This window comes from Sebastes umbrosus, chromosome 5 (genome assembly GCF_015220745.1).
Source record: "Sebastes umbrosus isolate fSebUmb1 chromosome 5, fSebUmb1.pri, whole genome shotgun sequence".
NCBI lineage: Eukaryota > Metazoa > Chordata > Actinopteri > Perciformes > Sebastidae > Sebastes > Sebastes umbrosus.
In genome coordinates this window covers 35,653,393-35,671,134 of record NC_051273.1, presented here as the reverse complement: position 1 = coordinate 35,671,134, position 17,742 = coordinate 35,653,393, and the positions used below count along the sequence as shown (strand labels likewise).

Sequence of the window (17,742 nt, the reverse complement as noted above, 5' to 3'; positions counted from 1 at the left end):
AATCCTGGGTTTTTGTTTTAGATGGGTTTTTTTCATCTGTTTATTTGTTCTATTGTTAAATCAATAAAATTATGAATCATAAAAAATAATCCTCTTTTCGGAACCCATACAAGGGACCAAAAGTCAGAATATCCCTGACTACTGATACTTCTTCTTGAAAGAGGTTGAAAGAAAAAGGTCAGGGGGTCAGATAAACCAAGAACATGAAGAGATGACCTGGACGAAAAGATGATGACACCGTTTTACTGACTCATTTATCTGCGCTCTCTCCGACAGTAGGGATATGTCCGACAGCACTTGAAGGCGGCAGCGTGTAGTGCCTTGCCTCTAGCGGTAGATGGCGTCCTTACCCAGCCTGCTCCGCGGCACTGAGACAGCTGAGTCACACATACGTTTAGACCAGACCTGATAAATAGATACAGATACAGTACTGAGCCACAAAAGAGCCGCTTCAGACGAGAAACTACACTGAATCCGAGCCCAGCTGCCTCTGACACTGCGTGGCAAGATGCTGACGATAACACTGAAGACGCTCCAGCAGCAGACGTTCAAGATAGAAATCGACCCAGAGCTGGCGGTGAGTACCGGTAGAAGTTAACGGGGCTGAAGTAAACACGGTCGGTCAGGCCGGGAGGGCTGTCATGGTGACTGGAGCATACATCCAGGCATCTTAGCCACTGTTGACACACATATTATGGCTGCTCAACTCTTTACAAGACATTGGCGAGTTATTGTGCTTATTTTAAATGTATATTTACGCACATGGGACAAATATGCAGTCAGAGAAGTTAGTAATGAGCACGAGCTCACAGTGACTGAGTTCATGTGAGGTAATGTGGCTGCAGTTAGCCCGTGGAAGACCGGAACTGAGCAAGTTTTCCTTCAAAGTAAAAGCCTAACATCTGTAATTGAATTACAAGCGTTTCAAAACACACCACTCTCTATAAAGAACATCGTATCTATAGTTATGTTTTAATTTGCTAAACAATACAGAACAAATGTATAGTCTGTTTGGCTCTTTTGACTGTGTTTCTTTTCGGTATTCGTCAGGGGACACTATATTATGAGCGACATGGAGGTTTTATATTGAAAACATCGACCGGAAATGGTGTTTGTGCTTTGTTTGAGCTTTACAGTGTTTGACTTGTTTCAGGTCTCACCATGAATGACGATGCAATATTTCCAACCTCCTCTCTGTAGGAATGGGAAGGCTGATTAGTAAATCTTTGTTAAATAAAAGAGAAAATACTTTTTCTATTTTTTTTCTATTCATATAATAAGTAACATGGAGTACTTTATATTAGACACATTGAACTAATAATGTTATCTGTGAAGTGTTATGGCCATAACAGTCATTGGCACTACGCACCAGTAAACCTCTGTAAATTATTAGGATTACATGTTTTGGCTTAAAAAAAACCCCTGAAAATATTGTTTTAATGCAGCTCTGTCATTACCAAAAACTGCTGGTCAAACATCCATGTATCACTGTTACATCTCTTCTCTCTACCACTGCTCCTTTGGTTTGATGTTTATTTTGTACATTAGTTTATCTGTTTTTCACTCTCTGGTTAGATGCTAAACTCTATTTGGTTGTACTGGTACTTCTTCAGTGCAGTGACAATAAAGTTTAATCTAATCTATGTTAATCTAAAACACACTGGCATGATCACTGCACTTGAAATGTTTAACAAATATGGTAGCTTTTGTGTCAATAATTGCAAGAATGTGTACTGATTTAACCCTGTTATAATTCTCCCAATGAGTTTTTTTAAATGTATTTCTGTAGATTTGACTACTTACACAAACAGAAATGAACAGTAAAACAGTGATCCATATTCAAATACAAATAACAAAGGAAACTATACTTACAAATTTAGATTTTTAATACACAAAAAATACACTCCCAGACTTAGTGCGCAGACAAACAAAAAAGGACCAAAAAAATCCCCCTTCTCTCTCCATTTACTGAATATAATACTTATTATATTGTTGATTAGGCAGAAACCCTGGTATACAAACTGCCAACTGGCTTAATACAGGTTTTATTTGAATACAGATTTCTCTAATTTTCATTTATGGAGCTGTTTCAGTAACTGTGCCATTAATATCAAGGTTTCTTCTGTTGATGTTCATCAGGTGGCAGCCCTGAAGGAGAAAATAGAGAAGGACAGAGGAAAAGATGCATTTCCTGCTGCAGGACAAAAACTAATCTATGCAGGTGAGCCAAAGGATGACTTAAACAGAGATACAGACAAAAACCACACATTGAATTATCATATTCAGTTATACAAGGGTCCTAGAAAATGCTTGGTTTGTTTAATTGGCAAGTGTTTGTTAAAATGATATATGAAATCTGGTGAAGGAACGCCAAGTTCCGGTCTGAGACCGAAAGGTTATTATGGAATTTTTGCCCAATGATGCCAAAAATATACTGCCTACTGCCACTTTAAAGGTACAGTGTGTAGCATTTAGGAGGATCTATTAGCAGAAATGGAATATAATATTCATAACTGTGTTTTCATCAGTGTATAATCAGCTGAAACTAAGAATCGTTGTGTTTTCGTTAGCTTAGAATGAGCCGTTCATATGCACATAGGAAGTGGGTCCTAATGTTTCTACAGTAGCCCAGAACGGACAAACCAAACACTGGCTCTAGAGAGGGCCGTTCGAGTTTTTATGTTACCTGAAGGCCACCGTAGTTCTCTGACACGCTTGGAAAGGGAGGGGTGAGCGGAGAGGTATTCAGTTGGTTGCAATCTGCAACCTCACCACTAGATGCCACTAAATCCTACACACTGGGCCTTTAAAAATGGACATCTGCATATATGAACTGTTTAGAGGTCAAACAAAAAAAGTGCTTAAAACCTCACAGTACTAGAAATTGCTATGTAGGATAATAGCTTATCCACTGTGCACCTCTGATATTTGCAAACAAGTTACTGTCTTATGTTTGATTCTGTTCCATATTTTCCCATATTGAGGACTATCTTGAGCTTCTTATTCAAAACTTGTGTCATAAATCTTTTCTCATTTGTGATTTCTGCTTGAATGTCACAGGTAAAATCTTAAACGACGACACCCCGCTGAAAGAGTACAAAATCGATGAGAAAAACTTTGTGGTGGTCATGGTTACCAAGGTTAGTGTCTCTGTGGATTGTTGTTTTTTTAATAGACAGTCATGTCGTACTCCACTCTGCTGCTTTGAGTTTTCTTTTAACAGAAACACTGTTTTGATTCACTAATTATTTCCAGTCTTTTACCTTTCTGTTTATGGTTGCTATTAAGCCAACGTCAATGGTACTCAACACTTCCTCCGTAGACATTTCACATTTCCAGCAGCTCAAGGTGCATCCCATTCCTGGAATTTATGTAATTCAAAGACTGTTTAGGGACCCCAGTATGCAGAAATATTCAAACACAACATTTTAGAATAGGAGATAATAACACATTTATACTGCATGCAAAAAAATGCATGGTTTTTGCCCCAAACTGCATGTGATTATCATAAAGTGGGCATGAATGTAAAGGGGAGACTCGTGGGTACCCATAAAACCCATTTACATTCACATATCTGGAGGTCAGAGGTCAAGGGACCCCTTTGAAAATGGCCATGACAGTTTTTCCTCACCAAAATTTAGCCAAACGTAGCATTATTTAGCCCTCTAACCATGACGTAGTTGATACCATTCCTCAGGTCGTCTATTATCTGAAGTACGCCACTCTCATGCGTACTCTCATATCTCTGCTCGTCACCCCGGCAAAATGACAAACGAAGACCCGTGACTGTGACAATATGACATGACTCTATTGTTGTACAGATGGAATTAGTGGTGTGCCATTATTTGAATACCAGCTTTTATTTGAGATAAGATAATACTGATATGGAAATATAACTGGGAATGTACACACTTAACAGCCAGGCCTAGTTGAGTGAGATGAACAATGCAGTGCTGTTACCTATTTACTATTACTATTGTAATTCCCTCTACACCTGCCTCAGTCAATCTGCTTCACCCCTGTTCTGGCATCCCTCTATTGGCTCCCTGTAAAATTCAGAATCAACTTTAAGATCTTGCTAATTACATTTAAGGCACTGCATGACCTCGCCCCCAGTTACATTGCTGATCTCCTTGTTCCGTATTCGACCTGTCGAACACTTCCATCCTCTAATCTCGGCCTTTTATCCATCCCCCGCTCAAACTGCAAAACAAAAGGTGATCGGGCCTTTTCTGTCTTAGCCCCAACTCTCTGGACTCACCTCCCCCCCCGATCTATTAGAGCTGCTGAATCTCTGGACTGTTTTAAACGGCTTCTAAAAAAACCCATCTCTATAGGCAAGCCTTTCTATAAGCCTCATCCACATGTGTGTTTGTCTGTTTTAGTTTGATCTGTTTCTCATTGTTTCTGTGTTTCATATTGTAATGTTTCCTTGTTTTTATCATTGTTTGATGTTTCATTTGTGTGTGAAGCACTTTGTAACGGTGTGTTTTTGAAAGGTGCTATATAGATAAAGCTTTACTTACTTACTTACTTACCTTTGGTCATCAATTCTCAAATGTGTTTTTAGCCTAAAGCAGCCCCTCCTCCACAAGCAGCCCCTCAGCCAACTCCCCAACCAGCTGCAGCTCCAGCACCACCCCCAGCCTCAGACCCAGCACCGACCTCTGGCCCAACACAAGTGCCCTCCACACCAACACAAACAGAGTCTGCACCCACACCTGCCCCACAGTCAGTGCCTCCCTCTGAATCCCCGCCCCCGGTCCCAGAAAACACCCCCCTGGCTTCTGTTGAAGCAACAGCAGCTCTGGACTCCAACACAGCCCCGGACTCAGCTCCGGCTGCGGCCTCGGCTACAGATACTACTCCAGCCTCTGCCCCGGCTCCAGCTGCTGAAGCTGTTCAGACGGCCCCGGCCCCAGACCCCGCAGACCGCTCCACCCCTACAACCCAGCCAGAAGAAAAGCCAACGGAAGACCCTGAGAATGAACCGTCTGCCACTGCACAAGTCCACTACACTGCTTCCAGGTTGGAGAATCCCATGTTTACTTCCACTGAGAGTTTCATCCGTTTTCTGACTGTCCAAGAAAACCTGTTTAAAATGTCATATGTTAGGAAACCTGGGTTAACCAGGAAAGCTTGTGTTGTGATCATGGGAACCTGGTTTAGATGGTTCATTTCTTTTGAACAAGTTCTAATGGCATAAAAACTCTTAGCTGTTGCTTTCTACAGAGAATCAGGATTATTGTGTCTTTAACAGAGAGCAAGTTGCTGCGCAGTTTAAATATGCTGTTGCTGCTGTTGCTCCGTCATAAAACAGCGTAAAGGCATAGTCACACATGCACAAAATTAACATTCACCTCCCATTCACTTCCATTCTATGCGAGCGACGGGGCAAAAAAAAACATTGATTCGCTTCCAGTTGCGAAGCAAATTCACATTTGTGAGGCGAGTGGCCATCGCCTAACGAGGCGATATCCGCCTGACAATTCACCAAAGTTGAAGTCCAAGAGAATGCGAAGATGCAAATTTGCTTTGCAACCGGAAGCAAATGTTTTTTTTGGCCCCGTTGCTCGCATAGAATGGAGCTGCACGAGAGGCAAATTTTAATTTTGTACATGTGTGACCGTGCCTTTAGAATTTTTAGCCATGCCAGCGACTGAAATATCTCAACAAGTATTGGAAGAATTGCTTTTACATTTTGTACAGAACATTTATGTTCCCCTCAAGATGAATTGTAATAATCTAATGCCAGATGGGAAATGTTAATCTATCGTACCAGAGGCTTAAAATGATCGTATTTTGAGGAAAATGATGGTACGTGAGCCATAACCAAGAGAACAAATATGTGTAAATGTGTAATTTTACAAAACACGTATTTAAACGACTTCTTGACATGCCGACAATTCTACCCACATTGGGATTTTTTTTCTTTTAAAGCAAACTGACATAGCTATGAGATTGTGGAAGGGGGGTATGTGTCCATACGTCCATCACTCTAACATTCTTTGTAACAGCCTTTATTACAAAATTAAATTACAAGACAGGAGGGAGAGAGAAAGACAGCCGTGATCGCGTGTCCCGTTCATCAACATCTTAGCCTACACCAAGCACGTTAAAAGAGATGCGTAAACACAGACGTGTGATCCATATTTTGCTATCCGGAAATTAATTAAAATGAGACAGTGTAGACTAAAACCAACTACCAAATATAAGCATCACAAAATGTTCAAATTATCGTATTTTGACATTTTATGGCATTATTGATCGTACATCGTAAAGAGGGCAAAATATCACACAAATAGTTTTATAATTATCGTATATCTGGCAACGCTGGTGAGCATTAAACCTGCTAAACATCAGCATGTCAGCATTGTCACTGTGAGAATGTTAGCATTTAGCCTCACAGAGCCAGGTAGACTTCTTGTCTTTAAATCAGATTCTAACTGTAATTATATGGACTTTGGTATGTGGATTTACTCTGGCTCCTTTTCTTTGTTGATTTCTCTCAAAGCCTCGTTGATGAACTGGGTCTCCTTGAAGAAGCTGCGTCAATACTGGGTAATACTTCTATGATTTTTCTTCCCTCTGTCATAAATGAAGAAAAAAAAAATACCACTGCGTTGCTTATATTACTTTGGCTTTTTGCTTTAAAGGTGTTTTTGATACAAATTTTATGTAGATAATAATTAAAAAATAATAAAACATCCACAGAGCTTTTAAAAAGGTGCCAGATAAAAGTATGGCTTTTCTTTTAATTAATATGATTGGATATGAATCATTTAAAAACGTGCGGTTCCCACTTCTAACAAGGCTTGTGAGCCAGTAGTATAACAACGTTGGTATCACGTGGTGTGTCTGTGTCGACAGTGATCCAGTTGCCAGTTTGTGTGGAAATAACAGATAAATGGCTGATTTTAACACTGGTGTCTCCATCAGGCTGCACAATATGTGAATATCTACCGTGGCAACAAGTGACAACTAACGTTAGCACATATTAGCTGTCTTAGCTTAATCATCCAAACAACAATAACCCATAAAATTACAATTCAAAACAAAATCAACAACAACTACTAGCAGCCATAATCCTTACAACCTAAACTAATGTGTTGTCACCCTCAATCCCTGAGGAGCTACGCTAGCATCTTAGCATTAGTGACAGTTGTGTCCAGTTACCTAACGTTATAGTTCCCTCAAACAATGTATAACGAAGATGCACATCAGAGGGGGTTTAGAAGTGGGTGGCCGACCAAACCAGAGTTAGTGATTGTTGGAATGACTCCACTGTTAGAATCAACTGTTAGAACAGCTGATCTCCGAGCTGAAACTACGGCAGCGGGGAGGGGGTGTGCGTGCCGTGCTTAGCTGTTAGACTGTGAAAGGAAAGGGGGGGATTCATAACTTATTTCGTGGTAGTTTCATGTAGACCACTGTCTTTGAGCAAGAGAGAGAGAGGCCACATTTTTCATTATCACATTTGATCGCCCTGTTAAGCAGGTAGACCCCACCCCACAGGCGCATCAGCTGTTTTGCCCGACGCCCTTTTCCAAAGCGTTTTTGAAGCGGCCGTGTCCTGCAGCGACGTGTGATCAACCCCTATCTCTACCACAAAAGATTCATCACTGGACATGACTGTCTGTCTCTAAGTCATTCGACTCAACCATAAATTATGTAGGTTGTGCAACGAACTGGCAACCACTTGTTGTGAAGTGAATGCAATGGAACAGAGGAGGGAGAATACAACATCTAGTGGCTGAATGTTATCGATGTTATCAATAGCACCTTTAAACCTTAGTGCCCGGTTGGTAGATTGAATGAACTGGCTAGTATGACATGTTGTCCAACCACATGGAAAGACAAAGTGTTGCTCCCCGCTGCATCTCGCTGCCTCCCTGATCTCCCAACAGCGCTGCACCTTTTGTGTTTCTTTAGTCTCGACACAATGAATTGTCCAAATGGGACAGTGTCTCCTTGTAGACACTGATGGTATTGCACTCGAGAGAGAGAGTGGTTCCCAAACCTTTTCACGTCAAGGACCCCTAAACTGACACAAATTAGCCCAAGAACCCCAATGTGATAAGATTTTTTCCCAGGGTCCCCCATCTAATCGTTGTTTTTTGTTATTACAGAACGTGTATTAAACCCTTGACTAAAATGGTCAAACTTTCTGTCATCGTGTTACCTATGGATAGAATTATAGTGAAAATAAATGATTCCCCTTTTGGCTCAGGGACCCCCGGATCCCACTTTGGGAACCACTAGCCTAAGACACTGGCCATGTAATTGTCAGATGCAGCAGGCCTAATTCCACCCACATAAATCGGTAGGCCATGGCTCATGGCTGTTTGCATCGCCCAAAGCTTGACGATAAAACGTAGTGCCAAAAATATAGAATAAACATGCAACTAATTTGGCCTCCTTTGTCTCTGTCCTACCTCTCGTGTTGTTTCCACAGTAACAGGTCCAGCCTATGAGAACCTGGTGTCAGAGATCATGTCTATGGGTTACGAGCGGGAGCAGGTAGTCGCTGCACTCAGAGCCAGTTACAACAACCCAGACCGAGCAGTGGAGTATCTGCTCACGGTGAGGACGTAACCAGCCCCTCTGTTTTATTCCCAGCCGCCTGCCTCTGTATTCTAGGGTGTGAAGTAAATGTTTATGAACTGCAGGGTATTCCAGTAGAGGCCAGTGATCTGCCACCTCAGGAGCCGGTTAGACAGAGTGCTCCATCTAACCCCCCCAGTGCTCCATCCAACCCATCCAACCCCCCAACCCCTGCTACAGAAGAACCACGGCAGCCCCCAGCAACCTCAACCAGTAAGAGCGCACATTTATCACCTCTATTTATGTCGACTTTTACACTATATGTTAGGGCTGTCAATTGATTCAAATATTTAATCACGATTAATCGTAAATTAATCACATATTTTTTTATCTGTTCGAAATGTACCTTAAAGGGAGATTCGTCAAGTATTTAATCCTCTTATCAACATGGGAGTGGGCAAATATGCTGCTTCATGGAAATGTATGTATATATTTATTATTGGAAATCAATGAACAACACAAAACAATGACAGATATTGTCCAGAAACCCTCACAGGTACTGCATTTAGCATAAAACAATATGCTCCAATCATAACATGGCAAACTGCAGCCCAACAGGCAACAACAGCTGTCAGTGTGTCAGTGTGCTGACTTGACTATGACTTGCCCCAAACTGCATGTGATTATCATAAAGTGGGCATGTCTGTAAAGGGGAGACTCGTGGGTACCCATAGAACCCATTTACATTCACATATCTGGAGGTCAGAGGTCAAGGGGCCCCTTTAAAAATGGACATGACAGTTTTTCCTCGCCAAAATTAAACGTAAGTTGTGTTGATGCATTAAAGGAATTAGTGGCGTTAAAACAAATTTGTGTTAACGTGATAATAACGTGTTAGTGCAAATAATTTCACAATATCTGTCATTTTTTTATGTTGTTAATTGATTTCCAATAATAAATATATACATACATTTGCATAAAACAGCATATTAGTCCACTCCCATGTTGATAAGAGGATAAAATACTTGACAAATCTCACTTTAAGGTACATTTTGAACAGATAACAAATGTCTTTCAGTGTGTATATTATAATCTTATATATAATCTAATTTTATAATAATTGTCCTGGTCCAACTATATTCAGCTAGGCTTTGGGATTGGCTGCTACCCTCATAAATTTTGTTACATGAAGCTTTTTTTTAGGAAAAAAGGGCCTCTAATGGAAGTAATGCTCATTCCTCCTGGGGACTGTAGGCTCTTCCCATTGGCTCTCAGAACTCAGATCCCCACGAGAGAGCTCTGCAGTTGGACCATTCCCATCGTGGGCGATGTTGCAAATCAGTGAGCAGGACTGCTTCATGGCAACGGTGGATATTTATTTGATTTTAGCACCAATTTGATTAAGTACCTTGATTTGTCAGATATTTAATACGCTGAACTATTCAGAAACAGACTTTCCCATCTGGTTAGTTTGTCTCCCAGAAAATGGACTCTATCACACTAAACAATAGGGCTAAGCCAAATGCTTCGAGGCTTCGACCGTTGCCATGGTAATCAACCTCCAAATCAGTATTCGAATGCTTCTGTTTTTTTTAATATAAGTATGTACTAAAAAATTTAATATAAATCCCAAATGAGTCCATCAAATAATAAATAATCCCACCACATTATTCATATTCAACATTAATTATTATTAGTTATTCACAGACCGATATCGCTGTTTGTTGTGTGTAGAGGTACATGAGTGTACAATAGTGTGGCAGCGGGACAGACAGATAGAAGAACATGTCAGCCTGCTGCGTTGCGCTGCACTACGAAGCTTCCAATACCTTTGAATATATCTCACCGAACCTCCGAAGCCCAAAAACCAGTATTGGGGACAGCCCTAGTAAACAACAGCACACCAGCAGTAACCAGCCCGTCCTCTCCCCAGCAGGGCCAGTGTCTGGCAGCCAGCTTCCCTCTGCTGGCGGAGGCTCTGTCTCTACAGGGAACCCTCTGGAGTTCCTGAGGAACCAGCCTCAGTTCCAGCAGATGAGACAGATCATCCAGCAGAACCCGGCCCTCCTACCGGCCCTTCTGCAGCAGCTAGGCAGAGACAACCCGCAGCTGCTGCAGGTACCGCATCAGCACACTCACCACGCTGCACCGGGTCTCTGACAGGGGCTAAAGTTGCTCTGTTTTTCTGTTAGTAAGATATTTCAAAAACGGTCAACATAGCAGTAAGAGAAGTAAGTCTGTGAGCCCAGGGAAAAGTATTATTTATTATGATATTTTTCTCTCTTTATAATCTGGCAAAATTGTGAGTTATTTTTCTCGTAAATTTGCCACAGTAATCTCAGAGAATATCCAAGCTTTTTTCTCGTAAATTTACGACTTTCATCTTGGAAATTCAGAGTTTGTTTTTTTCGGTATATTACCCCCCTCCCCTGGATCTGTAATTTATTTAATTTTTTGACCTACTATCTACAGCCTCAATACGTGGTCGTACTATTGAATTTAATCCCTCACTATATCCAGTGGAAAAATGTTGTTATGAAAGCATCAACACTCGTTAAGAAAGGAATATTGTACATGATATATCTATTTAATTCAAATACATAGCAACCAGGTATATATTTGAATAATATTTTGCAATTGTGACCTATCTAGTAATGCTACAAAAGTCCAGTGGTGTTATGAAAGTTTCCTCATGTGCTAGTACTTAAGTTCAAATTTGAGGTACTTGTACTTTACTTGAGTATTTCTATTCTCTGCAACTTTATAATTATACTCCACTACATCTCATTGAAAATCCTGTATCTCCAGATGACTTGATGCTGAATGTTTGTGATAAACTGAAGGATGAAGTGTTCCTTTATGAGTTGAGAAAATTCTCCTACTTCTTCAGCTAAATGAACTTTAAAGCTTTAAAAAGCCTCTTGGATCAGCTGGAAAATGCGTCGTCACATAGCTGAAAACAGGGCTGTTCTTTTGACGCCATGAAGAGTTGATTTTTTTTAGAGATATGTGGTTCTCACAGGACAGCAACGCTACAAACATTTGATGATTTTATAGAATATGATGCATCGCTGTAGATTAAACCAGCCAACAGTATATAAAGGGGTTAAAATTAGCACAGCCGTAAACATCTACAGCAGTAAAATGCAATATGCACATTAATGCAGCAGTAATATTAATCCAGAAACATCAGATATAATAATAAAACAATGACAGGGAACATTTTACTGCACAATGAATGAATACTTTTACTTTAAAGCATCAGTAGGCGAGATTGGAGCAAATATGATTAAAAAAAAAAGTTATTTTTATAAAACGGTTGCTATATGGTGACAGTAGTACATGAAACAGGTAACCTGAAAAATATCATGTTCCTCTGTGTCCTCCGGTGCTCCTAACGACATCTGCAAGATTTCACAGACCGGAGGAAAACAAGCAGTAAGAGCTGATCTGAGGTCTGCTGTCCAGCTTCTGTCTATGAGAGCCGGCTGTTAATCACTCGTGAACTCCGATCAAACGGTCAAACTAGCAGCAGCTGATCAAATATGAATCAATATTCTGTTACGTTAATGTCTATTTCTCTCCTCAGATGTTTTCAGAATCATCTTGTAGTGCACGGTTTAGCTGTAATATGAGAAAGTTTGTGACCCCGTAGCCATTGTGAAATCCGGTGAAGGAGCGCCAAGTTCCGGTCACATGACCGGAGCACAGCCAATAGGAACGCTCTCTCTCAATGAAATGACCTGTGATTGGTCAAAGTCTCCTGTCACGGGCTAGATGTTCTAAAGCCTGAAAACAGAGCCATGAGGAGGTGCAGAAGTCTAGTTTTCTCTCAGAACACTTGAATTACAATATGCTGAAAGGTTATTATGGGATTTTTGCCCAATGATGCCAAAAATATACTGCCTACTGCCACTTTAAGTACTTTAAGTACATTTAGCTGATAATACTGACATACTTTTACCTAAGTGAGGTTTTGAATGCAGTACTTTTACCTGTAGTGGAGTATTTTTTACAGTGTGGTATTAGTACTTTTATTTCATTAAAGGATCTGAATACTTCTACCACCACTGCAAAAGTCTGACCAAATACATCTTCAAAATGATGGACGTCACCATGCTTACCATGTCTACTGTCTACTGTTTGAATGGGTAGCTGATCAGTAATCATAACCAGCTGTTCTGTATCATTTGTGCTAGGTACTGGGAACTTAAATATTAGCTAGATTGTAGTATTTATGTTGTTTGTGTGTATTACTTGCAGCAAATCACACGGCACCAGGAGCGTTTTGTGCAGATGCTGAATGAGCCACGAGGTGGAGACATGGCAGGGGAGGGGGCTGAGGCCCAGGGGTCCCCACAAACCAACTACATCCAGGTCACCCCACAGGAGAAGGAGGCCATTGAGAGGGTCAGTTACTAGTATCTGTATCAAAGGGTAATTTCAGTATTTTTCAACCTGGACCTTATTTCCCCATATTTTTGTGTCTAAGTGACTAATAGTGACAACAATTTCTGAAACTGGTCCAGTATTGAGGGAGAACTCTGTAACCGGCAGACTTGAAACGAACTACGATTGCACGTGAGCAGCGTCAATGTAACGTTATATTCACTTAAAGTGCTTGTTTTTGCGTCTGACAGGCTCAGATTGTTATTCTAAGTGTGTGACAACATTATTGAAAGGACCCTACCCTTTCTCACCTTTCTCTTGATCCGGTCTGGTTGTAATTGTGTCCAAGTCCTGCTCGAGGAGAAGTCTCATTGTGAAATCTGAATATCTGTATACTCTGGCTCAAATAAAAACATCGAATTCAAAGACCTCATCCACATTGTGGAAATCATCTAAATATTCAGCCATGACATTATAAATCTTTTAGATAACACTAAGCTACACTTTCTGTACTCCAACACAACAAACTCTGTCTGTTTCCACCATGGATGTATTCCACTATTCCACCGTTGTCTTCCGGCAACACGTCACCTCGCCAGATTTCACAACGAGACTTCTCCTTGAGCGACTCTGTCCATAATGTCAGACACTTATAATAATAATCAGAGCCTGTCATGGCAAAAACAAGCACTTTTAGTGGACGTAAATGACGGTGCCAGCTTGCCCCAATAGGATTACATTGCAGCCCGTTGAGCAGCTGCCGTCTACAGCGCTCTCCCTCAATACTGGACCAGTTTCAGAAATTGTTGTCCCTATTAGTCAGTTAGACACAAAAACATTTGAAAATAGGGTCCAGGTTGAAAAATACAGAAGTTCCCCTTTAAGTTCCATTGAATTGAATCTGAAAAAATGCACAAAATATGATCAAAATAGGGTGAAATTTACTTATTAATGGTCTGCTAAAGCACGTAAACCTATGATAAAATATACATTTTTCTTTTCAACAAGAAAAGTTTTGTATACTGAAGTGAGTATTGCTCTATCTGTATTCCTCCTATTTTGATCAGAGTGTATGGTGTGCAGTCATGTGACACATCATTGTGTAATGAGCAAACTGCCCCCTGGGTTCCAGTTATATCCTGTAGTGATGTGTTTACATGCATGTGTAAGTGTGCGTGCCCTTACCAGAATCGGTCTCAGACACAGCGGTACTGGTGTGTGTTTGTGTGTAACATGAACACGTGTGTTGTGTTCCAGTTAAAAGCGCTGGGCTTTCCTGAAGGCTTAGTCATCCAGGCTTACTTCGCCTGCGAAAAGAACGAGAACCTAGCTGCTAACTTCCTGCTACAGCAATCATGGGACGATGAGTAACCGACACATCACCTGACACATCACCGTTCAACGGAGTAGACGACAGCCCCACACGAGGTCCGCCATGGAGGAACGAGAACAGGAGACGGAGAGGACAATTCTTTTAACGCCATGTGACTGTGGTCTGGTGATGGGGGTGACGGTGATGATGATGATGACGAGCTGTTCAAAGTTAGCTGTGCTGCTTCCCCTCCATTCAGCTGAGATGATCATCATAGAGAGGCGAGTCCCTCCCCTCCCGGTGGACCCCATGGGACCTTATTTCGGAACAAATATGTACGGTAGTCAACGGAGAGGCAAGACAGACAGTCAAGACGGTCTCAGTTTGTCTTAGTATCATTTAGTTTTGTGTGAAACCGCCCAGTGAACTACATCTCTCGTCTCGTACTATGTATATCACCAACACTAACCTAGCTATGTTCAACGCACAAATGAAACGTTATCTTACCTGATGTGTTTTATCCAGCGACTCCTGGTCTTTTTATCAGCCGGGAAGAGAAAGAAGGATCAGACCCGTTGCTGGTGTGAGTTCATCCCAGTACGTAACTTTTGGATGTGTAGTCTTTCTGATTACGTATTTTCACAGTCTGATACTTCAACTGCGACTTTCTTGACTTGCAAAACGATGTTTTAAATTGATAAACATCATATGCGTGATTCAAACAGGATCAAAAAAATATATGTGTCTCTCTGTTGACTACCGTTCATATTTGTTCCAAAATAAGGTCCAATGGTGGTCCACCGGAAGGGGCGGGACTTCGCGTCTCTATAGCAGCTCAAACTGAGCTGTGCCTCACTGCTGCTATCATTACTGCCGCTGCTTGTGCCGAGTGATCACACTGAGAGAAGTCACGCCAGGAAACACTGTCAACAGTCTGCATCACCTTCACAGGCCAACAGGCTCACGCACTGCCTGTACAACAGGTGTTAGACTAGTGTATACACTACAGAATGTATCTGTCGTGAATATATACCATGGATGTATAATAAAAACTGGGAGCCAGAAAACTTTTTGTTGGCGTATGCACCAGTCAAGCAATTCTTCTCATACTGAATAGGCGCTTTCTTGGGGTCCAGTATCCAGTTCTTATAACACATTCATGATATGTACATGATAAAAACAACATGTGCATTTGCAAACCCTCCATGTTGGGTTTACCTGAAAATGTGATGCAAACTGTTGACTTTACTGTTTGAGAGCTAGCATTGCTTTATATTAAAGTTCAGGTCTGATCATTTAATTTATTCTGTTTCTTTTATCCATGGTAAAAAAAAAGATCCCAAACACTCAGACTCCAGATAGCAAAAATTCCGGTGGATTTTGACCTTTAATTATTAACCATGCAGATGTGGTTCTATCCAAGGAAAATTAGAAAATGCTGCCGAAGTATTTGAAACTTTGCCACTTATTCCTGCCAGAAAAGAACAACTTGATGAAATCTTAGGCTGGAAAGTCAAAATTCAGTCATTTTCTTGTTTTTGTCTTTATTTTTTACTTAAAAATAAAAAACGTTGACTTGGTATACATTAATTTTGAGGGAAGTCAATATTTCACTTTTTGTCTTGTTTTGACTTACCGTATGTAAGACAAGACATTTGACGTAGTATTTAACTATTTTGAATTAGTATTTAAAGGAACAGTGTGTAGCATTTAGGAGGATCTATTGGCAGATATGGAATATATTATTAATAGTGTTTTCTTTAGTGTATAATCACCCAAAACTAAGAATCGTTGTGTTTTTGTTACCTTAGAATGAGCCCTTATATCTCCATACGGAACGGGTCTTCTTCACTGCTTCACTGATTCTACAGTTGCCCAGAACGGACAAACCAAACGTAGTTCTCCAACACGTTTGGCAAACGGGAGAAGTTTCAGTTGGTTGTAATCTGCAACCTGACCGCTAGATGCAGCCAAATCCTACACACTGCACCTTTAATCATTTTTAATTAGTATCTCAGAAGTTTGACTTTGATTTCGCAAGTCTTTTATTATTTTGACTCACCACAAGTATATATTTATATTTATTTAAATTATTCTCAACTTTTTTGTTGATCCTATTTATTTTTTTTTTTTTGGCAGAAATGGGCTTCCAAAAGCAAAGTTTGGTAAAAATCAGTCACAACACGTTGCACTCCATTTTGAACATACAATGAATCAGTTGTGCAGTCACAGTATATTATGATTATTGTTGTCAAGATTGTGTGTGCTGTGGTATTTAGTGGGAGAAGAGAGCACACCCAGATGCAGCACTTGAATTGTCATTTTGTTCTTTCACTGTGGAGGGTTTGTTTGTTTGTTTGTTTGTTTGGTTGGTTATTTTGCAGATGAAGGGATTTGAAGGTTGATTATGATGTGCCACATAGCATGCTTTGTGAGCTAAATATTTGACTTTAAAAAGGAAAGTTGTGTTCTTCTTAGTATTTCATTAGCTGGAATGATCAAACATAGTCCACTTCCGACGTTCACACTATCTGCCTCTGTTCCATTTGTCTCATATCACATCTTCTATGCATCTTAAAGCTGTACGAGTTTGAGCCATTGCTCCTTCATGCCTTATGGTTGTTCAAGACTTGAACGTTTTTCATTTTACAAATGGGGTTATAGTTTACAGGTAAGTGTTTTGGACATTTCACAGACGAGTGTCCTAGGATTGGTGATCATCGTTATGTTTTTAATTATTGATAATTAATCCGTCATTGTTTCTAAAGTGGACTAAAGGGAATTTGAATAAGTGCTAGAAGCCAAAACAAAATATATATTTTTTTCAGCTTTCAGCATGTCTCTCCTTTTACTTCTCTTTATTGTGTTTGAACTGGAAATGACTGGAAGTTTTGTATTATATTGTAAATGGGGTCTACAAACTTTGGGGAAAAAGGCACTTTACTGTGACAAATGCTGTTCTGTAGCTGTGAGGGGTTGTTGGTTGCATGCGATTGTTACAGAGTTATTTATAGCATGGCAGTGGGTTTGGAATGATGAAACCACCAGTGTGGTGTTGCTCTGATCTCAGTTTATCTGTTGTTTTACCCATTATGTCTTTTTTTTGGATTTATAAAAACATACTTACAACTTTAAATACACCTGTTGAGGATTTGCTGAATAGTTGTGAAAAACTTTTGTTAAAGCATTGTGTAAAATAAATGGCTTTTACAAAGTGGGTGAGACAAGGTGATGTTTTCTCATGATCTCAGTGTAAGCATGAATGCAAGCCTCACATATTATACATTAAATTTTTTAAACCTCGGTGAGGAGACTGGTGGTGGGCCCACGAAACAGTTGTTTAATAATAATGTATAAAGAAAAGAATTTGGAAATAAGTTTGGGGAAATAAATATGAGGTGAAATGCGAAGGCAAAAATTGTGCAGAAATAAATAAATAAAAATTAAATGCAAAAATAAATAAATACATTTAAAATTGAATGAAAATAAATGCATAA

The 17,742-nt window shown here is 40.2% G+C and overlaps 1 protein-coding gene across 3 annotated transcripts; it reads left to right on the top strand.

Annotated features, from left to right (window-relative positions):
• Nucleotides 1-335: 335 nt before the first annotated feature.
• On the top strand, nucleotides 336-17,463 carry rad23ab (RAD23 homolog A, nucleotide excision repair protein b). 3 transcript variants are annotated; one of them, XM_037769283.1, is made up of 10 exons: nucleotides 336-577; nucleotides 2,140-2,221; nucleotides 3,061-3,140; nucleotides 4,571-5,028; nucleotides 6,515-6,561; nucleotides 8,456-8,583; nucleotides 8,670-8,817; nucleotides 10,481-10,662; nucleotides 12,808-12,954; nucleotides 14,191-17,463. In XM_037769283.1, the coding sequence occupies exons 1-10, from the start codon at nucleotides 509-511 to the stop codon at nucleotides 14,302-14,304; spliced, it is 1,455 nt and encodes a 484-aa protein (XP_037625211.1). In that variant the 5' UTR covers nucleotides 336-508; the 3' UTR covers nucleotides 14,305-17,463. The 3 variants fall into 3 exon arrangements, with proteins under 3 accessions (XP_037625211.1, XP_037625212.1, XP_037625210.1); XM_037769284.1 differs by having other exon boundaries at nucleotides 337-577; nucleotides 8,462-8,583; nucleotides 10,478-10,662; XM_037769282.1 differs by having other exon boundaries at nucleotides 338-577; nucleotides 10,478-10,662.
• Nucleotides 17,464-17,742: the final 279 nt, after the last annotated feature.